Genomic DNA, 26515 nt, shown 5'->3' on the forward strand with positions numbered 1-26515 from the left:
GAGAAGAGATGCTTTGCAACAGATTTCGCCATTGGCTACTTTCCATCTGGAGTCCCTGAAGTATACAAGTATATTTATGCTTGTTTCACCATTCTAATTCTTGCCAGTTCAGCGATAATCAGGAGGAGGTGAGGACGGATGATAGCATCCTGTTCAACACAAAATATCAAACGCATCCCTTTGTTAAATCAATTTTAGATATAATTACTTGCATTTATAAATCATTGATCAGAAACCATCTCAGCCACCCATCAGCTAGAGTTCTGCTGAGGACCAAATCCCCCTACTACAGCTGGAGCTGGTGTGTCTGTGAAACAGCTTCTAGATGGCAAGGCATTAGAACGTCCGTGTATTATCCACATACGCTGCATAATGCACCCATTTCACAGTTTAATGCTGTGTGCTTTTGGCGGTTTGAGCTTAACAACAAGTCTCGGAGCTGTTGAAAGTCTAATGTGGTTTTACAGTAAGCTAGAATAATTTTTTCTACAGCCTCGATTCAATACAGAGTTATTAAGGGCTTTGGAAAACAATACTGAATAAATGACAGTAGGATCAACAAACAGAAAATGCATGTAAAATTGAATGGTGGATTACATGAGGATAACAGAAAATCGACACAATCTGCAGCCTTGGAACAGTTTGTTGACTGAAACAGGAGCATGACAGCTGTCAAGGTACACAGCAAAATCATCAGTGTTCATCTAAACATGAGAACGTAGATGTCAATCATGTAAATATCAATATTATACCAATGTGTAGTCCACAGCTTATACAGAGGGACACTTTGCCCATTTTCAACCAACTTATCATTACAAAATCATTAGTATACTGTATGCAAAATGAACAATGTTTAACTTCACTCCATCTTGTCTGGACGCATTATTATGGATCCCACATCTCTTCTAGCGAAGACCCGCCCTACTCTGGTTTTGGTTTAGGCATGCAGAGGTTGCTTTAGGCATGAGGAGTGGTGATTGGTTGGGTTTAGGCATGAGGAGTGTCAATCGGTTTAATTTGCTACTAAGTTTATAATGATACAAAGCTGGTTGAAAATCTACGAAATTGCATTTAACTCAACCCAATGAGCTCTACGAGTTCAGCTCAATCAATGGCTGTCAACTGATTATCACAGAAAAATCAACAGCTGTCAATTGATTATCACAGAAAAATCGAATTAGCAGCACAGGCAAATGTGCTGTGTGAGCTGATGTAAAACGAGCATCAATTACAAGTCTCTCAGTGTATTTTGGGCTATAATTTGCAACTGAACGCCTTGAGGTATTTGATCAATTGCTGCCCCAACACTTGTCACTCATGTTGATGAACTGTCTTGTTTGAAACTGGATCTGGCCCGAAGCTAAGATAACAGACATCCATAAAGCCTCCGCAACCCAGCTCAACACTGCCCACGCCCACAACAAATAGTAGTATATATACACCCAAAACATCATGGACACTGGAAAGCCAATGTCCGGGATGTATACAGAGGGCCACAGACTGATACGGTATGACATCTTATCCATTTATTCCCTGAAAAATGTTGCAGTGCTCCTTTAAAAGACAAAACCAATTCCTTTGTTGCTGTGTAACCAAGTTGAAGAAATATGTACAAATCAATCAGCCTTTTAGGTTTAAATCCGAATTCAAAGATATCGCTCGTCTAAAAATGTCATTAGGGCCAATAACAAGGAACTCAGCTTTGTCCCAAATGTTATGTTTGTGTGTAGCACATGTTATTATAAACGCACTGTTTGTGTGTAGGTAATGGGAGGTAATGGCTGGATCAGAGGTGTGGGTATGGCTTTAAGGTAATGGCTGGATCAGAGGTGTGGGCATGGCTTTAAGGTAATGGCTGGATCAGAGGTGTGGGTATGGCTTTAAGGTAATGGAAGGTAATGGCTGGATCAGAGGTGTGGGTATGGCTTTAAGGTCATGCTGGATCAGAGGTGTGGGTATGGCTTTAAGGTAATGGAAGATAATTGCTGGATCAGAGGTGTGGGCATGGCTTTAAGGTAATGGCTGGATCAGAGGTGTGGGCATGGCTTTAAGGTAATGGAAGGTAATGGCTGGATCAGAGGTGTGGGTATGGCTTTAAGGTAATGGAAGGTAATGGCTGGATCAGAGGTGTGGGTATGGCTTTAAGGTCATGCTGGATCAGAGGTGTGGGTATGGCTTTAAGGTAATGGAAGGTAATGGCTGGATCAGGGGTGTGGGTATGGCTTTAAGGTAATGGAAGGTAATGGCTGGATCAGAGGTGTGGGCATGGCTTTAAGGTAATCGCTGGATCAGAGGTGTGGGTATGGCTTTAAGGTAATGGAAGGTAATGGCTGGATCAGAGGTGTGGGTATGGCTTTAAGGTAATGGAAGGTAATGGCTGGATCAGAGGTGTGGGTATGGCTTTAAGGTCATGCTGGATCAGAGGTGTGGGCATGGCTTTAAGGTAATGGAAGGTAATGGCTGGATCAGAGGTGTGGGTATGGCTTTAAGGTAATGGAAGGTAATGGCTGGATCAGAGGTGTGGGTATGGCTTTAAGGTAATGGAAGGTAATGGCTGGATCAGAGGTGTGGGTATGGCTTTAAGGTCATGCTGGATCAGAGGTGTGGGCATGGCTTTAAGGTAATGGAAGGTAATGGCTGGATCAGAGGTGTGGGTATGGCTTTAAGGTAATGGAAGGTAATGGCTGGATCAGAGGTGTGGGTATGGCTTTAAGGTCATGCTGGATCAGAGGTGTGGGTATGGCTTTAAGGTAGGGATGCACGATATATCGGCAATCATATCGGTATCGGCCGATGTTGGTCATTTTTTAACATATCGGTCATATCGGTATCGGTCAGATGTTGCAATGTTAATATCGGTTATCATTATCAGCCAAATTCTTCACATTGATATGAAATAATGCAGTAAATCTATGATTTATGGGCTTTTCCAAAGGCTTTGCAAATAAAGAAATGCATAACTTTTTCAAATTCAGTGTTAACATGTGTTTTTCAGTATGTACAAAATGTGATGATCATAAAAATGTGGTTTTATACAGATCATATCGACATCGGTAAATATCGGTCATCGGCCATAACAGCAATGTTAATATCGGTTATCGGCATCGGCCAAAATTTTCATATCGGTGCATCCCTACTTTAAGGTAATGCTGAATCAGAGGTGTGGGTATGGCTTTAAGGTAATGGAAGATAATTGCTGGATCAGAGGTGTGGGCATGGCTTTAAGGTAATGGCTGAATCAGAGGTGTGGGCATGGCTTTAAGGTAATGGAAGGTAATGGCTGGATCAGAGGTGTGGGTATGGCTTTAAGGTAATGGAAGGTAATGGCTGGATCAGAGGTGTGGGTATGGCTTTAAGGTAATGGAAGGTAATGGCTGGATCAGAGGTGTGGGTATGGCTTTAAGGTAATGGCTGGATCAGAGGTGTGGGTATGGCTTTAAGGTAATGCTGGATCAGAGGTGTGGGTATGGCTTTAAGGTAATGCTGGATCAGAGGTGTGGGCATGGCTTTAAGGTAATGGGAGGTAATGGCTGGGGGGTGTTTGAACTACTTGGATGTGCATCTGGGGCGGTGAGCCTTTGACACCCGTGGAGGCTTTAGGAGTAAGCAGGTTTACTGCGCTGGATTTGCTGCTGCAGCACTAGTTATTACAGGGAGGCCATATTCACATCATACAGTATGATCAGACCTCTAATGTGAGAGGCTCCCTTTACAGCCACAGGGGGAGCATCACCCGGTCACGCTCTGATCCAGGTCTATGCTAACTATAATCACCTGGATTAACATGGATTATAGTTTCCTCAGGTGTTTCTCCACTCAGACTCAACTCCTCCACAGCACGTCTGACTGTATGAATGAATGAATAATGAATGAATGAATGAATGAATAATTATTTTATTTGCGTGTCATGCCACATTGTGGCCCATCCCACATGGGATTATATGACACAGTTACACAAAATATATACATTTTCTTTTTCTTATTTTATCTATACATTTCATTCCTCCTCATCAACCAAGCCTTTTCTAAGAAAGTGGCAAATGCAAAATTCTACAACGGCATGAGTGAATACTGGATTCTGATTGGCTAGCAACAGTGGTAAATACGCCAACAATCTACAGTTCGGCTCCAACCGCAGTATCACTCCGCTCCCTGATGCTGACTCCGCTCCCTGTGCTGACTCCACCCACTGTTAGCCTGCAGTCTGCAAATCTTCAACAAGGAAATGGCCGATCTCTAACACAAGGAAATGTCCGATTTCGTAGTAACGTTTGATTTACTGGGTGGATTGAGTTTTGAGCAGTGGTTAGATGAAGATGAAGGTGAAGTGAACAAAGAACGACATGGTGAAATTGGGGAGAGAGAACGGGCTGAGCTTGAGTTGTCACGAGTTCGGACTAGCGGGAGGTCGGACTAGCGGGAGGTCGGACTAGCGCCCGGACCCCGAACCTGGGACTGTCAAACAAACAAACGCCCTCTGCCGTCACCAGATATCAACACACCACCACCAAAAGATGCTTTAGATAACTGTTTAAATAACTGTACTTTTACAGGCAATGTATCAATAACTGTGAATCCCGTTAAGGAATAGGTTAGTTGTTTTTTGGCTCAAAGGCAACTAAATGTTTAGTGCAATCATTGATCTTGTGTATGGAACTATATTCTGTGGCGGAAGGATAAATGTATTCTGAAACCAGTAATGATTATAAATAAATGAATTGGATGTTACAATTGTGTATTTTTTATATTATTTGGTAGCCGTTGTAGAAAACAAATTTAACACGAGAGGTCGGGGGTTGTGGGCACATTTACCACTGGTACAGGGTTTATAGCACTCGGCTTCGCCTCGTGCCACAACCCTGTACCCGTGGTAAATGTGCCCACAACCCCCTCCCTCTCGTGTTAAATTTGTTGTTGTTGAGTCTTCCAACCATACAAATTCATTTTCTTTGTCTACCTTAACTCTGCCTGATAGTATTATAGAAGGGACAATAGAATACAAAGTGTGTTTCGTTTTCAACTTCCTTAAGTTCACACAGACTGCACAGTCTATCCTCCTCAGCAGTGCCCACAAATCGGCCTGTCTCAATATGAAGTCCAAGTATGCCAGCTCTGATTTGAGCACATAGAGAGCGCTTTTTCTTAGACAGATTATACAAAACATAATTCTCTTTGCCGTACACATGCTTTATTTCACAGAAGATGCGAAGTTTTGGTTTGTAACATATGATGCCCATTTATCCTTTACTTTCTGAAAAATAATGTCTTTCACTACACTAATAACTATGAGTTGCTTTCTGTGAAAAACATCTTCCAACCCAGCTCTTAGAAGGACATCATGCATGCATGCATCATGCATGCATTACATGACTGTAATCCAGAGCACCGGAACATCTATCATTCTACCACGGCTTTGTTGAACGCTCAATTCTGATTGGCCAATGCAGGCCTTCTCAGGTTTGTTATTCAGAAGCCGTTTCAGATCACTCCACACTCAAGAAGTCCGGTCCACGTTTATTTTTATGTTCGTCTGTGTGGATTATGTACATAATGTAAAACATGTCAAATGAATCAGGATTTGTATAGGTCTGTTGGTATGGCATACTTTTACTGCCTGAGACGGTTGACACTAATTCAGCACATACACTAAGTGAAGTATGAATGGTATATTAATGTTGTTTTTTTGTCTTAGCCCACCACCTGCATGACTATTAATGTAATAAGATGCAACTGTAGCTCAGGGTTTGACCCTTGTTATTTCTGTATTTTTCTCTCTCATTGTAATGTCTTTTCTTGCAAAAAAAAGAAAAGGGTATATATGTATGTACATAATATGCATTTTTTCAAGTGCCTTAATTAAAAATAATAAATATATATATATATATACCGGTATATATATATATATTTGCTGCTGCAGCACTAGTATATATATATATATGTATATATATATATATATATATATATATATAATATATATATATTTTTTTTTATAAAAGCATGTGGAAAACATATACTGTATCTAGCAGGTGATTGGATGAACCACCTGTCTATGAGTGTCTATCACGGGCTCGCTTCTCGCTGTCGTCACATCTAAACCCCGCCAGCGCTGATTGGTCGGCATTAAACCAATAGCCTGGAGCACGGCAAGATGGATTTCAATCCAGATACCTCACAAGGTTAACATAAGAGCAGTAATCTAGGAAGATGCTGTGGGCAAAATGTGATATAGATTCTATCAAGAAATAGTGCGGGGGGGGGAACTAAATTCAAATTGCCAGAAAAGCCATCATGGTGGAAATGAAAGACAGTATGTGCAATGCATTTGTCATGAGCCAAGGAATCTAAGGCCATGTTCAGACTAGGAGGCCAAATCTGATTTGTGAACTTTAATGACCTCTTAATGATTCTATCCAGATTGGTTTTATGAGTCTGGACGCTCCAAGTCTGATTTGTGTCACTTGTCCCAAACCACATATGGAGGTCTCTGGACACACAGATCTGATTTGAACACTTGCCCAATTCAGATTTGTGGCAGTGCGGACACACTCCCAAATCAGATTTGGGAAACCAATCAAGATAATGATGATTAATGACTTTAGCAGCAAATTGGATTTGCCCGTAATGTGAACATGGCCTAAGATACCACGCCTCACGGCTCAGGAGTTAGCGGCTAAAGCGTAAAGTTGCTAACTAAGGTTCCGAGTTCAGCCCACTGAGTTGCTAACATCCACAGAAGTAGACTTGTATGTGTATCCTCCGCCGAGGCCCTTATGTAATTGCACAGTAGCCAGCTAAAAAACACAGCAAGTGTCTCTATAAACAGAACATGAGTGCTATGTGCAGCAGGCTATCTCTTCAGGGGGCCGATGAGCAACACTATATATAGCCTAAGTTGAACTCTGCCCCCTTCCACTGCCTCCCATAAACGCACACTTACACACACACAGTCCCCCCCCCCCCACACACACACAGTCCCCCCCCCCCCCCACAAACACACACACACACACACACACACACACACACACAGTCCCCCCCCCCCCCCACACACACACACACAGGACGCCCGCCCTCTGCTCTTCTCTATTGGAAAGGACCACTCTAGCATCTAACATCTGAGACATCTCAATCGTGCCATGAGAGGGATAACCCTACCCCGACCACATGCCACACACACACACACACACACACACACACACACACACACACACACACACACACACACACACACACACACACACACACACACACACACACACACACACACACACACACACACACACACACAGGCTCCTCTGATTCACCAGTGGCATGGAATGACCAGGCTACATGTGTGTAGAGGGATAGAGAGAGAGATAAAGTGTTCTGAGAACAGACAGGCAGACAGACAGAAAGACACAGACAGACAGAAGCCGTTTTCCCACATGCGTACCGGAAAATTACCTGTAAGTCAATATCGGACATTTCCCTGAATTTCCCTTCACACCTTCACGCTCGCATGTGGGAATCTAGCAGCGAAATTGCCTGTATGTTGGGGGGCGGGGGGAGGGGGGAGCTTATTTGGGGGGTCGGCAAAACTCTGATGTGAAATAAGTTTGCTTGTCACACAATAAATCACACTCGTTTGACTTAAGAGCAGCGTCAAGCCAGCGTAATAAACACAGCCGATTTCCCCCCTCCCCTCTCTGCTCGAGAGAGGCCAGTCCTCCGCACTTCGCAGCAGCCACACAGGACAGACACAGCGAGAATGGCAGAGGCTTGCAAGCTGCCCAACGCTTGTATGTATGTAGAGAAAGCAAATGCACGAAGCGAAATGTGGAAGTAGTTTGCTTTGATGTGTGCGAATGATTAGATGATGCACGCTGGAAGTGAACATTAAGCAACGTGTGTACACCTCGCCCATGATTGAAGGACCGGTGTCGCGGAAAATGACTGGACCCGTTTCTCACTTGTATCCATTATCGCGCATACCGCTCTTCTGACTGGCTCGAAACTGGTGAAATGTCCGCGGCGACGGGGTCGCGCTTATACCGGCACAACAACTTTCCCACATGAAGGCATTAGACCACGTTCCGGTCATTTAGCGGTACAAAGCGCATGTGGGAAAACGACTAGACAGACAGACACACACAGATAGACAGACAGACAGACAGAGACAGACAGCCCATGAGCTGGCCTTCGTTGTATATGGCTCAGTTTAGGGTGAGCTGGCCATCGTTGTATATGCAGCCTGAGGAAGACACCGACAAAGGATAGAGACAAAGGCAAACGGCTGAGACATAAAGCACTGCAGCAGGGTGTTCCAGACCGAGGCAGAGCTTCTGAGGAGAGCCCTCAGGGAGGAGAGCCCTCAGGGAGTACCTGACATTCCACAGGGCTTCCTTGGACGACAGCCAGCAAGGCTCACCTGTGTCTGTCACCAAAACCTGCAGGAGGACTCTTACACAGAAGTCTCTCTGCATTACATCTATAGCATTCATAGCTTCAACTAGGGCTGAGCAATACATCGATATTATATCAGTGATATGAGAAATCATATCTTAGATTTTGGATATTGTAATATTGTGATATTTCCTGGTTTTAAAGGCTGCATTACAGTAAAGTGATGTCATTTTCTGAACTTACCAGAGACTGTTTTAGCTCTTCTATTATTTGCCTTTACTGACTGAGTCATTATATTCACATTACTGATTATTATTTATAGCACCAATAGTCCGGGAAGGAAACCCTGTTTTTGCAATATATTTTGATCACAGTCTTGTTTGAATAAAAGTGCTTGTGACATCTCCCATGTGGCTTTGACTCACAACTTAACATTTAGCCCACTTCATAGACATGACTAAGATATATATTGTGTATCACCATTCAGCCTAAAAATACAGAGATATGATTTTTGGTCCATATCGCCCAGCCCAGCAACCCTAGCTTCAACAGTGATAGGAATTGTTCTAGCTTTTGGACCCAGATTCCATTCCCGGCACTGACCCTTTCTGTGTGGACTTTGCATGCTCTCAACAAATAAACACGAGTCTAACAACATCACATTTTGCGGAGGCATCCCAGCTGTGAATGTAACTCCGTGTGGCACACTTTCACCCCATGTGACCAAGAGCGGTGAACAGAGCGACCGACCGGCAACGTTACGGGACTAAACATAAAGACATAAAGGGAGAAATAAATAGATGAAGTAACAAACTGAAGAAAAGATACGTCTTCTGATCTTGTTCTTGAGATCAATTTTTCATTAAAACCAACTCTAGAGTCGCTTGGATTTGGTTATGAGCGCAAAATGTGTATGCAAGAACTTACATACGTACATATATAACGTCTGAAAACGTATTCAAATGTGTTAGCGTGCCGGTGTGTTGGTTCTGCTTATGTACGGTCTCATTTCTGCTCTCTAATTAAAAGACAATTGAAAACTGCTGCTCGACTCAAACCTGCACGGATGAACCGATTTCCAGAAAATGCCTCCCTGTGGACCCAACTACTCAGGGAGACTCACGTCACGTCGGCACAGTTCTTTCAGGCAACAGGAGGCTCAGTTTGTAATAAAGCCACACACGTCTCTCATGGAAAGATGGAGTTTATTACGGGAACACGTGTAACTCCTCCCCAGGGAAATACAGCATGAATTATGTATCGCTGGGTTTATAAAAACACTGAGATGTTGCACAACAGAAATGGAGCTACCAGTGCCCTCGGAACAGACTCCTCATCACGTCTCGACGTCTATACGTTCATGTAGGTTTGAACAAGGAGCATCAAAATAAACGAGGACAGATGGACGGACAGACGCGCGCTTCTCCATAATCTAGGCCCGATAAAACTCATTAAAAACTTTGCACTTAGACAGCAGATTACCACTGCTGTAGTCGTCAGCCTATCAGAACACAGCAGATTACCACTGCTCTGGTCGTCAGCCTATCAGAACACAGCAGATTACCACTGCTCTTGTTGTCAGCCTATCAGAACACAGCAGATTACCACTGCTCTTGTCGTCAGCCTATCAGAACACAGCAGATTACCACTGCTCTGGTCGTCAGCCTATCAGAACACAGCAGATTACCACTGCTCTAGTCATCAGCCTATCAGAACACAGCAGATTACCACTGCTCTAGTCATCAGCCTATCGGAACACGTTTGGCTTGAAAAACATACCCACCAATGATAGGGAGGGGAGAATCAGTAGTATCAGTACCGTATGTTTGGATGTTTCATTAAGAGAAAGCACTGCTGGTATCGATATTGTTGGAAATCAGTATTGTATCCGTTTGAGATTTTTATTTATTTATTGATACTTATCGATACTTGTTGCAAATTAGCATTGTATCCATTTCAAATTTTCAGCATCGATATACTTATCGATACTTTTGACAACCTTATTTTCATGGCCACGGTAGACAATCTGTTGTCATTAGCCGGCACTTGACCTGTGCAGTAGAATGAATCAGATGAGAATGCATGTGTTGTGCATGCCAACATGAACATGAACAGGTCACATGGTCACCTGGTCACATGGTCACATGGTCGCACGGGGAGTTTACCTTTCCGCGGACTGTCAACACACGGGCCTTGTTTTGATGACGCTGTGCCGGATGTGCACGAGGATATTGTGGGCGCTGTCCAAACAGCTCACAGCTGGAGGTCACACAGCAGCACCTTCTAAAAGCAGCGTGCATCAACAGGAAGTGGTGTCTGCAATCTCGCCATACGTGTGACACCGCAAAGTTGCTTCTGCCACATCAAACCAGACCACCAAGTTCTGCCACATCAAACCAGACCACCAAGCATCAAACCAGACCACCAAGCATCAAGGAGGCAGAGCTGATGGGTGGGTTTTCCTCCAAGCTCCAACTAATACAAAGCTTTAAAGGAACATACCAGTGTGATCAGCGTTTTTGCAGATTTTTTTCTTGACATTTTTCTCCACTCATATTCAATTCCAGACAGCGTAAAACAGCTCTCAAGATGGCTATTTGGGCCAGGGGTGGTAATCCATCACTGGGAATGAGAAGCCAACAATCCTGTTTTGCAAAGTGGCAGCATTATGCAAAGATCAGACTATAAGCTTTGACACGGGTTTTATTTTGAAAGAAGTTCCGCTCACTCTAAGATGGCTGTCCCACATGAATGAATGTATTTGACAGCAGGTTAAGTAGCTGGCCTCCTGAGGAAGCTGAGCTGTGGTTAGTCCATCTGGTGCTGGAAGTGGTGCTGCAGGACCAGTAGGAGGAGTTTGGGAACTCATGACAGCACTAACCCTGCATCACCACTAGGCTCTCTCTTACCACAACACTTCAAGGGGAGAGGTGGCCACGCCCATTTAGGAGACCGGCAGAGTGCAGAGCCTGCAGTGGAGTGTCTATCTATATTAAAGGTCTCTGGAGGTCAGCTTCCTCCACAACAGCAAAACTCTGCTTCACTTCAATCCACATGTAGCAGGTGGAACACACGTGCCTGCCCTTCCTTGCAGGAAATTTAATCATGTATGTACTACTATGTATTAATATAGCTATCAATATCTCATGCCAAATTATTAGGGCATATTAGAACAAAAACTAACAATAAAACCAGCCTTTATCAATGAACAAGTCAAAGCCCTCGTCTGCACCTTCCGAGTCTGAAAGCATGAGCCCAAGTCCAAGTCCCAGTCATCAATGCTCAGGTCCAAGTCAAGTCACGGGTCCTGAAAATTAGTCCAGGACTCAGACTTGAATGGGAGTCCTGGACTGGAGTCCTGGACTAGAGTCCTGGACTGGAGTCCTGGACTAGAGTCCTGGACTGGAGTCCTGGACTGGAGTCCTACAACACTGCCTCTCACTAAGTATCTACAAAGGAGGCCGGCTTGACGAAGGCACTTGACCCTAAAATAGTCCAACAGGGCTGCTCAGCTCAGCGGCTACAGAGAACGTCTCCCCGGGTGAAGACAGAACAAGAGAGGACAGAGAACGTCTCCCCGGGTGAAGACAGAACAAGAGAGGACTGAACGTCTCCCCGGGTGAAGACAGAACAAGAGAGGACAGAGAACGTCTCCCCGGGTGAAGACAGAACAAGAAGAGGACTGTCCACTTTCCCAAAACAAGCTCCTCGCTTCCCAAACAACCTGTGAGTCTGAAAGCTATCACAAGCCTAAAGCCGCGTGAGGAACATGCCTACAAATTGCCCGGGTGCACTTGGCAGCTACACAGCGATCAGAGATACCCGCATGAAGGCAGCAGGTCAGGCCCTTGAAATAAGACTCGGCAGTACGTCTGGCCAAGAGACAACAGGCGTTTGTCTGTATTGTGTGATAGCATCTAGAGAGGTAGTTACTTTGTCTCCATGTCTTTATCCAGGGCTACAATTTCATGACATCACAAGTGTCATGTTGACAGTGATTTGATTTATCTGAGAAGGTCACATAAGTTCATGTTTACGACCCTGATCTTTTAAACCTGTTGGCCAAGGCTACTCTACCAGGGCAAAACACTTCTGTACTGTTCTTTCTTTCCTTTAAAATAAATAATATCACCACACAAGCATAAAGTAACATTCAGATATCATGAATATGTCAATATCTCATTCCAGGCTGCACCTATGATGAGATCAGATTCAGTTAATCGCCCACTCTAGTCTTAGAAAAGGGGACAGATGTGGAAATCAAATGTCACTCTTATTACAGAGATGCCACTCTCTGGTTTATCACGTAGTTGCCTTGACAGACAACTCCTTCAGCCAATCAGTGTTGGATCCAGTCAAATGCAAATCCACTCGGGAGAACGGCGAAAACACATTTTCCGCCGAGAAACTCGGCTGTTGCAGCGATACTCCTGGACTTGCTCAATTGTAGTTATTGAGTCCATTTCTGCAATAACTGCACTTTATGGCTGTTGAAACTCGACAAACGTTGTTGACGTTACTGCTCGAGGCGGACAGCCACGGAGGCAGCCATTGCTGTTTTGCCAGCAGCGTTCCTGATTGGCCGGTTACGATGTCAACTACGAGGCAGGTCACTGATTGGCTAGAGCACTTTGTAATTTCTGATAACACCCTCCCAGTGCTGGAGGCCCGACGGTCTGGTAGAACGAAATGAAATGGGAGTTGATGTGACCAACTGGTTTACCTGGCTACGTTTACAGGGCTTGAAGCAAAAAAAACAAAAAACAAAAAAATACATTCTGATGGTTGATTTTTGGGAGGGTGATTTTTTTAAACATCCATATCCCAGAAAGCACTTTGAAATAGCAGCAGCGACCAATCACCTGCATCTTGATGAGGTGTGAAATGGCAGCAGCGACCAATCACCTGCATCTTGATGAGGTGTGAAATGGCAGCAGCGACCAATCACCTGCATCTTGATGAGGTGGACATTATTTATTCAAAAGGCCCTGGTGTTGATTTATGATGGAAGGTGGAGGAGTGGCCGGTCTGTGGAAGACGTGATGGAAGCTCTCGCTGGCTCAAAACACACCGAGCATCCCTCTAATCCAGGGCGGGTGTCAAAACATACGGCCCGGGGGCCAGAACTGGCCCGCCAAAGGGTCCAATCCGGCCCTACAGGATGACTTTGCAAAGTGTGAAAATTGCACTGGGAAGTCCATTCCCATTTTTCAAGCTGGGGATTTGACAGCTGATACTGATGCACATGTGAAGGCTAAGAGGTAGCAGGATTCAGGAGCGAGTTACAACATGAGGTAGATTATTCATGTTTTCTGTATTCACTGCTAAATAAATGATCAGCTATTTTCAATAGCCTTGAATATAGAGAAGAATTGCACATTTACCATCAATTGTAATGCACAGTTACAGACAGTAGATTTGATATGATAGGCCTACGATAGCAGAGATCACCTTACATGAAAACATGCTCTTGAAATGTACCTGTAGGCCTAATGTTGACACAGAAATGTGGAGGTGTTATTTTGACAGGTGATTATTATGCATTGATCTGTGTCTGGTTCACTCGTGGCACGTCGACCCAAATGAGTTTGACACCTCTGCTCGAATCATTCACTCTCTCGTATAACAAGCTGGGACAGCAATGATAATAAGGTGTGATGACACATGACTACTAGTGCAGGAGGCAGAGGCGGGGTTGGAGGGCACCCATGGGAGACAGGGGTGGTGGGTGGTGGTGGCAGGTTATGAAAAAACAGGTTAGGATGTCAACACCGTGACACGCTGGGCCTCTGCTTGCTTCCACATCACACCCAAGTGGTGAACACTAGAAGGCTGAGAGCTGCTGTTAGCTTGTTAGCTTGTTAGCTGCTGTTAGCTTGTTAGCTGCTGTTAGCTTGTTAGCTGCTGTTAGCTTGTTAGCTGCTGTTAGCTTGTTATCTGGGCCCACATGGGAAAAGACCACAACCCTATCTAGGCACGGGCTCGCATGCATGGGGGCCCCCAATGTAGGGTAGTAGGGTTCTCACGATACTAGAATTTCTCACTTTGATATCGATACCCAGGAAAATATCGATACTCGATATACCATTTTTTATATCACAGGGGCAAAATGACAACACCTCGACACATCAATCTTTAACTCCCTTACACAGCAGATGACCCCTGCTCTAGTCATCAGCCTATCAGAACACAGCAGATGACCCCTGCTCTAGTCATCAGCCTATCAGAACACAGCAGATGACCCCTGCTCTAGTCATCAGCCTATCAGAACACAGCAGATGACCCCTGCTCTAGTCATCAGCCTATCAGAACACAGCAGATGACCCTGCTCTAGTCATCAGCCTATCAGAACACAGCAGATGACCCCTGCTCTAGTCATCAGCCTATCACAACACAGCAGATGACCCCTGCTCTAGTCATCAGCCTATCAGAACACAGCAAATTACCCCTGCCTGCTCTAGTCATCAGCCTATCAGAACACAGCAAATTACCCCTGCTCTAGTCATCAGCCTATCAGAACACAGCAGATGACCCTGCTCTAGTCATCAGCCTATCAGAACACAGCAGATGACCCCTGCTCTAGTCATCAGCCTATCACAACACAGCAGATGACCCCTGCTCTAGTCATCAGCCTATCAGAACACAGCAAATTACCCCTGCCTGCTCTAGTCATCAGCCTATCAGAACACAGCAAATTACCCCTGCTCTAGTCATCAGCCTATCAGAACACAGCAGATGACCCTGCTCTAGTCATCAGCCTATCAGAACACAGCAGATGACCCCTGCTCTAGTCATCAGCCTATCAGAACACAGCAGATGACCCCTGCTCTAGTCATCAGCCTATCAGAACACAGCAGATGACCCCTGCTCTAGTCATCAGCCTATCAGAACACGACATCAGTCGTTTTAATTTTTCATTAATAGAAAGCACTGCTGCTGGTATCGATACTCTTGCAAATGAGTATTGTATCTGTTTCAAATGTTTAGTAATGATGATACTTATCGATGTACTATCAATACTTTTAACAACCTTACCCAAACGCATGTCAACATTTCCCAGGCAGGCAGTAGTGCAGACATGTCAAACAGCATACAACATGTGATTGACATGAGGCTGACATGTGTAGTGAGAGAAGCTTCTAAAAGCATGAGGACATCTAAAGCCCTCTCAGGGGTTGGGCGTTCCTCGCTGAGAGCCCTTCTCATCAAGTGAGCTCAGAGATAGATATATATATATGATATATATATCTATATGATATATATATATTTCATTTGACGCGTCCAACACACTCGCCTCAGACGGCGCCTCACACAAGCCGTGGGCAGAATTCAAAGACACTGCCGACACGCTTTTATGGTGAAAACATTCAGAATGGAAAGCAAGACACTTTCACATGAGAAGTTATTGACCGCCGCACTGATTTTAAAGCAGCAATTACTCACATCTTTCTATGTTATGCTGCTTTCTTTCTTAGGCTGTGAATCAATGAAAGAAAAGGAATGTATATGTGAGTGACACACCAGAGTCAGAGCTTGGCGAGTTCCACTGTTTCCACATTAGATCAGTTATGACAAAGAGTTGCTGTGGAGAGGAAATGCACCTTGAAGCCACGCTGCGTAATCAGGGTTTGAACTGTCTGTGTGTCTGTCTGTCTGCCTGTCTGTCTGTCTGACTGTCTGTCTGTCTGTCTGTCTGTCTGTCTGTCTGTCTGTCTGTCTGTCTTTCAGTCTGTCTGTCTGTCTGTGTGTCTGTCTGTCTGTCTGTCTGTCTGTCTTTCAGTCTGTCTGTGTGTCTGTCTGTCTGTCTGTCTGTCTGTCTGTCTGTCTTTCTGTCTGTCTGTGGATCAAACCAAGCCTTGTTAGTCCTTTTTTACTGCACCGTGCAGCCCTTACTCTCCTCCTTTGGCAAACGATGACTAGACTATTACAGCATGTTGTGCAACAGTGTTCTTCTATTTGGTCCATTTCCACACAGCTGGACACTGTAGCTAACCTGACTCTGGTTACACTGTAGCTAAGCTGTATCACAGCTGGACACTGTAGCTAACCTGACTCTGGTTACACTGTAGCTAAGCTGTATCACAGCTGGACACTGTAGCTAACCTGACTCTGGTTACACTGTAGCTAACCTGACTCTGGTTACACTGTAGCTAACCTGACTCTGGACACACTGTAGCTAACCTGACTCTGGTTACACTGTAGCTAAGCTGTATCACAGCTGGACACTGTAGCTAACCTGACTCTGGTTACACTGTAGCTAACGTGACTCTGGTTACACTGTAGCTAACCTGACTCTGGTTACACTGTAGCTAACCTGACTCTGGTTACACTGTAGCTAACCTGACTCTGGTTACACTGTAGCTAAGCTGTATCACAGCTGGACACACTGTAGCTAACCTGACTCTGGTTACACTGTAGCTAAGCTGTATCACAGCTGGACACTGTAGCTAACCTGACTCTGGTTACACTGTAGCTAAGCTGTATCACAGCTGGACACTGTAGCTAACGTGACTCTGGTTACACTGTAGCTAACCTGACTCTGGTTACACTGTAGCTAAGCTGTATCACAGCTGGACACTGTAGCTAACCTGACTCTGGTTACACTGTAGCTAACGTGACTCTGGTTACACTGTAGCTAACCTGACTCTGGTTACACTGTAGCTAACCTGACTCTGGTTACACTGTAGCTAACCTGACTCTGGTTACACTGTAGCTAAGCTGTATCACAGCTGGACACACTGTAGCTAACCTGACTCTGGTTACACTGTAGCTAAGCTGTATCACAGCTGGACACACTGTAGCTAACCTGACTCTGGTTACACTGTAGCTAAGCTGTATCACAGCTGGACACACTGTAGCTAACCTGACTCTGGTTACACTGTAGCTAAGCTGTATCACAGCTGGACACTGTAGCTAACCTGACTCTGGTTACACTGTAGCTAAGCTGTATCACAGCTGGACACACTGTAGCTAACCTGACTCTGGTTACACTGTAGCTAAGCTGTATCACAGCTGGACACACTGTAGCTAACCTGACTCTGGTTACACTGTAGCTAAGCTGTATCACAGCTGGACACTGTAGCTAACCTGACTCTGGTTACACTGTAGCTAAGCTGTATCACAGCTGGACACACTGTAGCTAACCTGACTCTGGTTACACTGTAGCTAAGCTGTATCACAGCTGGACACTGTAGCTAACCTGACTCTGGTTACACTGTAGCTAAGCTGTATCACAGCTGGACACACTGTAGCTAACCTGACTCTGGTTACACTGTAGCTAAGCTGTATCACAGCTGGACACTGTAGCTAACCTGACTCTGGTTACACTGTAGCTAACCTGACTCTGGTTACACTGTAGCTAAGCTGTATCACAGCTGGACACTGTAGCTAACCTGACTCTGGTTACACTGTAGCTAACCTGACTCTGGTTACACTGTAGCTAAGCTGTATCAACAATTGGGAACATTTTTTATCAACTTTTTTCAGATGTTTTTCCTCCGTCTTCTCCCCAATTCTACTTGGTCAATTCCCCCCTGCTGTCTCGGTCGTTGCTCCTCCCCCTCTGCCGATCGAGGGAGAGTTGTAGACTAGCACCATGCTTCCTCTGATACATGTGCAGTCGCCAGCCGCTTCAGCCCTCCCCACCGAACAAGTGCCTTAAACCGACCAGAGGAGGCGCTAGATGCAGCGACCAGGACACATAATCCGGCTTCCCACCCGCAGACACGGACAAATGTGCCTGTATGGACGCCCGACCAAGCCAGAGGTAACACGGAGGCTCGAACCTGTGACCCTCGTGTTGGTAGGCACGGAATCTACCGCTGCACTACCTGGACGAGCCAGATCCTTGGGAGGGTTGAATGTGGCTTGAATTCTGCTCTGGATATTTTGTCCACCAATTTATCTTTTTGACCCCTTGATGTTTAGCTCATCATATTCTTCATAAAACAGCAGCGATCAGAAATAACCATAGACTTTCTCAGATACAAAACAAGAAAGACAGAAAGAAAGATAGAAAGATAGAAAGAAAGAAAGAAAGAAAGAAAGAAAGAAAGAAAGAAAGAAAGAAAGAAAGAAAGAAAGAAAGAAAGAATCAAACCTCAGCGTGAAGGTTTGTGTCACAGACATTACGAGAGTCAGAGAGTCAGATAAAAACATGGCAAAAGAGATGCACACAACCTTATAAACTGAGATGAGACTGGGACATTTTCTACAGCCTCTGCTTCACACACACACACGACACACACACACACACACACACACACACACACACACACGACACACACACACACACAGACAGAGAGAGATCTCCTAATGTGTGAGTGAGTGAACAGAGAGAGGTGGGCTGGCTCTTACCTTGGCACTGGAACCCTTGTTTTCCAAATCCCCTGTGAAAAGACAGAAGAAGAGAATTCAATCATGACTTCTTCTCTGACATTCATCACTTCATCACTTCATCACTTCATCACTTCATCACTTCATCACTTCATCCCTTCATCCCAAGGTTGAGACACTGCAGCAGCTCCACCTCTCACCTGCCTCGCTTTGTGTCTCGAATAAGCTATTCAGGCAATAAGAAAACACCCACTCATACCGCTTTCAGACAGACACGGTTCTGGTTCTGGCTCTGGCTCCGTTCTGGAGTCTCAGAACCTTGGTGCTTTCTGGCGAACCAGCCCGTGTTCACACCAGTTTAAGCGGAACCAAAGTGGGAGGACATTATTCGGTAGTCCTTCTTAATTTATTTTTATTTTTTTAAGATTATTAATTATTTGGTCTGGCGTTCGAGTGAACCCAGCCTTGGCCCTCTCTTCTGCAAGTTCAGCATATGACTTGCACTTTCTTGTACTGCTTTCTAGCTTTTCTTGAGATTCGGTAGATGCCCAAATCGCCACTAAACATTTGGTTTCCTCAGGAGAACACTGCAAATTATTTTTCTCTGTGTTGTCACTGCCTTCTTCTCCTTCCTGCTCGTTTTCACAGCCTAGAATGAGACACGCCCACTGATGATGTCACGGTTCCCAAGGAAAACCAACAATTTTTTGGTTCCGCTGAGAACCAACTTTTCAGGTTCCGAACCAATTATTTTTTCGGTCTGAACGCACCGGCCAGTTCAGATTAGGGTTCTGGAACCGGAACCGGCACGGAGCCCTGCCGGTGTGAAAGGCCTATCAGTCACACCCATGGATTTTAATTGTACTGTGGGCGGGGCTGGGCAATATATACATTTTATATCCACATGTGTGATATGAGACTAGATATCGTCTTAGACTTTGGATATGGTCATATGGCATACTGCTTTTAAAGGCTGCGTTACAGTAAAGTCATGTCATGTTCTGAACTGACCAGACTGTTCTAGCTGTTCTGTTTGCCTTTACCCACTTCACAATTGTGTCAATATTTTGTGAAAGCAATATGGATAGAGGTCGCAGGTCACAGGTCAGTTTTTATTTGTGTTTTGTTTAGGCTACATTTGCATTGTTATTTCCACAGCTGTGTATTTTCTTAAGCAGGAGAGGAAAACCCGTACTTTTTTAATACAGACTATATCTTTTATATCGCCACATTTTTCTTTTCATTCCACATATAAAGAGCTGTTCTGAGCTTCTTCAACACTATAGCTTAAAAAAGACCCACCCCCCCACAAGCCTTCCAAAATACTACAGCTAGAACTGAAACTACATCAAAACTCAACTAAAACTCCCCAAAGACGCAGTGAAAACTAACTCAAACTGAACTGAAATAAAAATGCAAAGCTATATTAAAAAAAAGATCCTAATGAGATAGAAAAGAAATAAAAAAACAACTAAATTGGGGAGGAGGGGGCAGGTGAAGCAGCCAGCAGCCTGTGTTCTCTCTCCCCTGCATGTTGTGCCTGTTTGCACATGACTAAGGAGTGGCCTTCTGGTATGGCCACAGGACACTCTGTCAAATTATCAAGGTTGTAAGCCATAAATGGCTTGAGAAGACACACACACACACACGCACGCACACAGACACACACGCACGCACACACACACACACACACACACACACACACACACACACACACACACACACACACACACACACACACACACACACACACACACACACACACACACACGTCAACATGGCTGAGTCCGTTTCCCCTCAACCCAGAGTGTCTGCAAGTTTCATGGAGGCAAATATAAGGCTTTTGAAAAGCTAATGAGATGTAAATATATGCGCAGTCCCAGTAGCTTGCAGGCTTTGTGGTTCACCTGGAAGCCACTGGTCATTAACATGTTTCACATGACATTTCTCCACTACACATGATTCTGCAGTGTCAACTGAAAGTGCTAAATAGTAGCGACTTCTTTCTGATGTTCAGTTGCAGCTCCTTTCTGCACAATCGATCGCACATCTCAATTGTCTCGAAGCTTCAATCAAAACCCTTCTCGATATCCATATTTCAGTTACAATAGCAAGTTTGCTCCGATATGAAAGAGATGATCAAAAAACTAATGCTATAAATTAGAGCTGCAACGGTTAATCAATTAGTCGCTCGACAGAAAATTAATCGACAACAATTTTGATAAAAGATGAATAGTTTTGAGTACAATTTTAAGAGAAAAGGTCTAAATTCTCTGATTCCAGCTTCTTAAATGTAAATATTTTCTGGTTTCTTTACTCCTGTATGACAGTAAACTGATATTTGAGTTGTGGACAAAACAAGACATTTGAGGGCATCATCTTGGGCTTTGGGAAACACTGATCGTCATTTGCTACCATTTTCTGACATGTTATAGACCAAACAACTAATCGATGAATCGAGAAAATAATCGACAGATTAATCGATTATGAAAATAATCGTTAGTTGCAGCCCTAATGTAAATTGTAAAATGAACCCTCTAAGCTGGTGCGTTACTAAAAATATTAATGTTTACTGAATGTTTACAAGATCTTGTAACCAAACCATGTGAGTCTAACAGCATCCACGGGAAAAGGCATTATATGAAAAGATCAATATTGGGATTTTTATGGATATCAGTTCCTTCAAATTAATATTGATTCAATATCGATATATCGTGTGTTCTTTTAACCCGGCCCTATTAGCTCATCTCTGACTTTAATTGTCAGGTGGCTGTCAGGTGGCGGCTCCACTGTACAGTACAGCTGGCATATTGAGTGCAAGGCTTTCACAGTGTTTCCCAGTGTGACAAATGAGTAGCTTTCCAGCAGCTCTATATGTGACAGACAGAGCAGGGCAACCTGTCACTCATCCACCATACACTCCAGCTGGGACAGGTCCAGAACACTGTCTCTCCACCATACACTCCAGCTGGGACAGGTCCAGAACACTGTCTCTCCACCATACACTCCAGCTGGGACAGGTCCAGAACACTGTGTCTCCACCATACAGGTCCAGAACACTGTCTCTCCACCATACAGGTCCAGAACACTGTCTCTCCACCATACAGGTCCAGAACACTGTCTCTCCACCATACAGGTCCAGAACACTGTCTCTCCACCATAGAAAAATGACGATCACCGTTTCCCAAAGCCCAAGATGACATCCTCAAATGTCTTATTTTGTCCCAACCAACAGCCCACAACCCAAACATGATGAGTTCACGGTCATAGGAGGACTAACAAAACCACAACATATTCACATTCAAGCAGCTGGAATTTGGGGCATTTTTCAACAACAAAAAAGGAAGACTGAAAAAAATGAATGAAAATGATTAATCAATTATCAAAATAGTGGCAGATTAATTAAATAGTTGACAACTAATTGATTAATTGATCAATGGTTGCAGCTCTATATGGTAAAGTGTTTAAAATCAGTTTTAATTCAAAAACTAGAGCAAAGTCAGACTTTGACAGGAGCAAAGGGTGTGTCACGTTGTGTGTGATGTCACAGCACTGTCACAGCACAGCACTGTCACAGCACAGCACTGTCACAGCACAGCACTGGAATAAGAAGTGTCACTCATGCAGTATCAGAATGAGGGCGCATGGCACTGTCATTCACTCACATCCCTACACAGCACAGCACTGTCTGTTCCACTCAGGCAATAGAGCTGCAAACATTACTTTATTCATGGATTAGTCCATCGACAGATAATTAAATCCACACAAAAAAATTATATGAAATTAATTGTGTAGACTGTTTAAAAAAATACAAAAAAATTATCTCGTTCCAGCTTCTTAAATGTGAATATTTTCTGGTTTCTTCTATGACAGTAAACAAAAGGAGACATTCAAGGATGCCATCTTGGGCTTTGGGGGGAAAAAGTGAAGGGCATTTTTCACCATTATTTTTGTGACATTTTATACACCAAACACTGATCAGTTAGTTGGTCAAGAAGATAATCGACAGATTAATCGATAATGAAAATAATCGGTAGTTGCAGCCCTATAATAGTCAACAACAACAACACAACTCTTCCCATATGGAGAGGTTGGTTCCTGTAGCAAACGTGGTGGGTGCCTGCCTGGCTATCTGGGGGGTTTAGTAGTAGTGAAAGTTTGTAAGCCCCTTTGGGCTGCAGCACTGGCGCTGCTGTCAATACAATGGAGTGAATGGGTTGTAGGCAGCAGGCTTGTAGGCTGGCAGGCAGGAACATTAAGCCCAAAGTTGTGTTACATCATCGTGCGGACTCGACTGAACTTCTCATGCAACAGGCGGAGCAGAGCTGAGCAGAGTCGAGGAGAGGAGTGGAGGAGTGGAGTGCAGGGAGGAAACGGAAGCCTTACCAGATGAAGTCGGTGCAGTGGCTGCAGAAAGTGGGCTGCTTGAAGAAGCGCGCTATGAATTTGTGGTTCTTGACTTCGTGGACGTTCTTTTGCCTCAGGGCACCTTTGCGAGCGAACCTATTGGCCACGTCCGCGTCCGTGGACTCGTTTAAACTGACATCAGCCATGGCCCCCTGAAATAAAGCAGTGCTGTTGCTTCGCTGTCTGTCTGTCTGTCTCTCTCTGTCTGTCAGTCTGTGTTCGAGTCCCGTCCTCGGCGCAGGCAGCCCGGCGTGCAGAGCCAAAGGAGTGGTTCGGAGCTGGAGACACACTGTACTTTACTGTCTGTTCTTCTGTCTGTGGGCTTCACCAGCCTGTCGCGACGCGCACAACTGGCTGCTCTACTACTCTGACAGCTCCGCAAGCTGTCAAGCTGGTCAAGCTAGCCGCGACTAAGATATACTACTTCCTGTCTGCGCTTTCAAATTAAAATCGAAGCTCAAAAAATTAAAACTTTAATCGTTTTGTATTTATTATTATTTCTTTGCTCCAAGTGAAATGTTTCATGGTCACTATTCTCTGGAAGACCGGTTGGCTTGGTTCCAGGCTTAACACTCTTTATATAAGGATTTTTCTAAATGTCTATGGAGAAAATGAATGGGGAAATTTCTTGTGGAACAAGAGTTGGGCCCCCCTGTCACTGTTGAGCTCTATTTCAGAGGCTGTAGCGGGCTTAAAGCTACAGGGATCCAGCAGCCTAGTGTAGCCCATTAGCCGTTTGGCTAACACTGGCATGTTTACAGTCATGTTAATTAATGTGCACTGTCCCTCAAATAAATAAATAAATAAATACAAATACAAAAATAGGTATGATGATTTCAAGATTATGGATGATTCATTTAAATTCATTGCCACTCGTATGGAATAACGTCATATATGGATTACAAAGAGCAGTGAGAGATATCTATTTGTAACAGACAGCAAACCGATCAGGCTGTCAGCAGCACGGAGGTAGGCCTACGTTACATCACTAATTAATGCTCTCTCTATTATATAATAAGCATAATGAGCCGATGTGTGTCGGAAAATAAGCTTTTGACCAGACATATTAATACAATAATTTCAGATGCCCCGTTTTCAGGTTGCAGTTCAAACTGATGATCGTTTCTGGTGCTGCTAATCAAACCAAAATTGCCAGGGTGACTTAAACATCATATTTAAAGCTGGAAATAAGGTCCATGGTGTAAAAAACTGAAATTATCTTTTAAAGCTGTTTTGCTTTTATTTTGAAGATAACCTTACCAAACTTCCTCTACTAGTCCGTGTATCTCTGTGGGTCTTGACGCAGCTGCGCCAGCTTCCTTCTTTCACTCGGGCTGATGTCACGCAACAGGAGCCATCGTGGGAGGGAGGGAGGGAGGGAGGGAGGGGGCCCCTGGTCCCACTGGAGGAATTTGGGATGGCGGCGTCACCGTGTGGAAAAATAGAGAATTACACCTCTTTTTTTTAATTTAAGTCTGGTGCAGGGGGTTTTCAAAGTCTGAGACTGTGGGCCTCCCCTCACTCAGACAAACTTGTACAAAGCTCCCACCGCCCCCATCATGATTATATTGTTTGATCTGATATTGATAGTCTGATATTGCTGTTGACATGCTGTCTGAAGGCTTTTATTTGTTTCACAGTAAATTATCCAAAAGTACTGACTGTATCTCTGAACTATTTATTTAACCAAATCACACACATTTAGGCTACTCTGTGATCTCCATTTGATGACTAATAACTAATGTAATCTTTTTTCACTATTCACTGAGCCTCCCCTGAAACTGTTTGGAGCCCCCTGGGGAAGCCGCCTCCCAATTTGAAAACCCCTGCTCTGGTGCACAGTGTATTTCTGTGGGGGCCCCTGCTCTGGTGCACAGTGGGGGCCCCTGCTCTGGTGCACAGTGTATTTCTGTGGGAACCCCTGCTCTGGTGCACAGTGGGGGCCCCTGCTCTTGTGCTCAGTGTATTTCTGTGGGAACCCCTGCTCGGGTGCACAGTGTATTTCTGTGGGGGCCCCTGCTCTGGTGCACAGTGTATTTCTGTGGGGCCCCTGCTCTGGTGCTCAGTGTGTTTCTGTGGGAACCCCTGCTCGGGTGCACAGTGTATTTCTGTGGGGGCCCCTGCTCTGGTGCACAGTGTATTTCTGTGGGGCCCCTGCTCTGGTGCTCAGTGTGTTTCTGTGGGAACCCCTGCTCTGGTGCTCAGTGTATTACTGTGGGGGCCCCTGCTCGGGTGCACAGTGTATTTCTGTGGGGGCCCCTGCTCTGGTGCTCAGTGTATTTCTGTGGGGGCCCCTGCTCTGGTGCTCAGTGTATTTCTGTGGGGGCCCCTGCTCTGGTGCTCAGTGTATTTCTGTGGGAACCCCTGCTCTGGTGCTCAGTGTATTTCTGTGGGGGCCCCTGCTCGGGTGCACAGTGTATTTCGGTGGGGGCCCCTGCTCTGGTGCTCAGTGTATTTCTGTGGGGGCCCCTGCTCGGGTGCACAGTGTATTTCTGTGGGGGCCCCTGCTCTGGTGCTCAGTGTATTTCTGTGGGGGCCCCTGCTCTGGTGCACAGTGTATTTCTGTGGGGGTCCCTGCTCTGGTGCACAGTGTATTTCTGTGGGGGTCCCTGCTCTGGTGCACAGTGTATTTCTGTGGGAACCCCTGCTCTGGTGCACAGTGTATTTCTGTGGGGGCCCCTGCTCTGGTGCACAGTGTATTTCTGTGGGAACCCCTGCTCTGGTGCTCAGTGTATTTCTGTGGGGGCCCCTGCTCAGGTGCACAGTGTATTTCTGTGGGGGTCCCTGCTCTGGTGCACAGTGTATTTCTGTGGGAACCCCTGCTCTGGTGCACAGTGTATTTCTGTGGGGGCCCCTGCTCTGGTGCTCAGTGTATTTCTGTGGGGGCCCCTGCTCTGGTGCTCAGTGTATTTCTGTGGGGGCCCCTGCTCTGGTGCACAGTGTATTTCTGTGGGGGCCCCTTGACATGAAACAATAAATATGTCCCTCTCCTAAACCATACTGTAGACTTTAAACTAGGGGTGGGGGGAAAAAAATCGATTCACCTAAGTATCGCGATTTTTAATGTCACGATTTTTTGAATCGATCTTTTATTCCAGAATCGATAATCGCAATTATTATTATTTATTTTTTTGGGTGCTTGCAGTCAGGCCACTCACTGAACAGCAGGTCAGGCGCCGCCTACTGGTTTACTAGTGGTTTTATTACTTTATTAGTTAGTCTGAAGTAATAATTACACTTCAGGGTTAAAGTGGGTGCATCTCATTGTAAAATTGGACTTCAAACGGCTCAAATCTGGCTTCAAACGGCCCAAATTGGGCTTCAAACGGCCCAAATTTCACACGCGTCGGCCCATATCGGCCTGGCCTGCTTGGTATCTAATGCCCGGCCTGAA

The 26515-nt window shown here is 44.9% G+C and overlaps 1 protein-coding gene across 1 annotated transcript in view; it reads right to left on the reverse strand.

Annotated features, from left to right (window-relative positions):
• The window catches only part of LOC310794218 (protein kinase C alpha type), a gene marked incomplete at its 5' end in the record, with an annotated part of 230878 nt that extends 207611 nt beyond the window's left edge, over positions 1-23267 (reverse strand). The window contains 2 exons of the mRNA XM_083656168.1: positions 18736-18767; positions 23101-23267. Of these exons, the coding sequence (XP_083512294.1) occupies positions 18736-18767; positions 23101-23267 (199 nt within the window). The remainder of the gene's footprint in view (positions 1-18735; positions 18768-23100) is intronic.
• Positions 23268-26515: the final 3248 nt, after the last annotated feature.

Source organism: Poromitra crassiceps (genome assembly GCF_964638095.1).
Source record: "Poromitra crassiceps genome assembly, chromosome: 19".
Lineage (NCBI taxonomy): Eukaryota > Metazoa > Chordata > Actinopteri > Beryciformes > Melamphaidae > Poromitra > Poromitra crassiceps.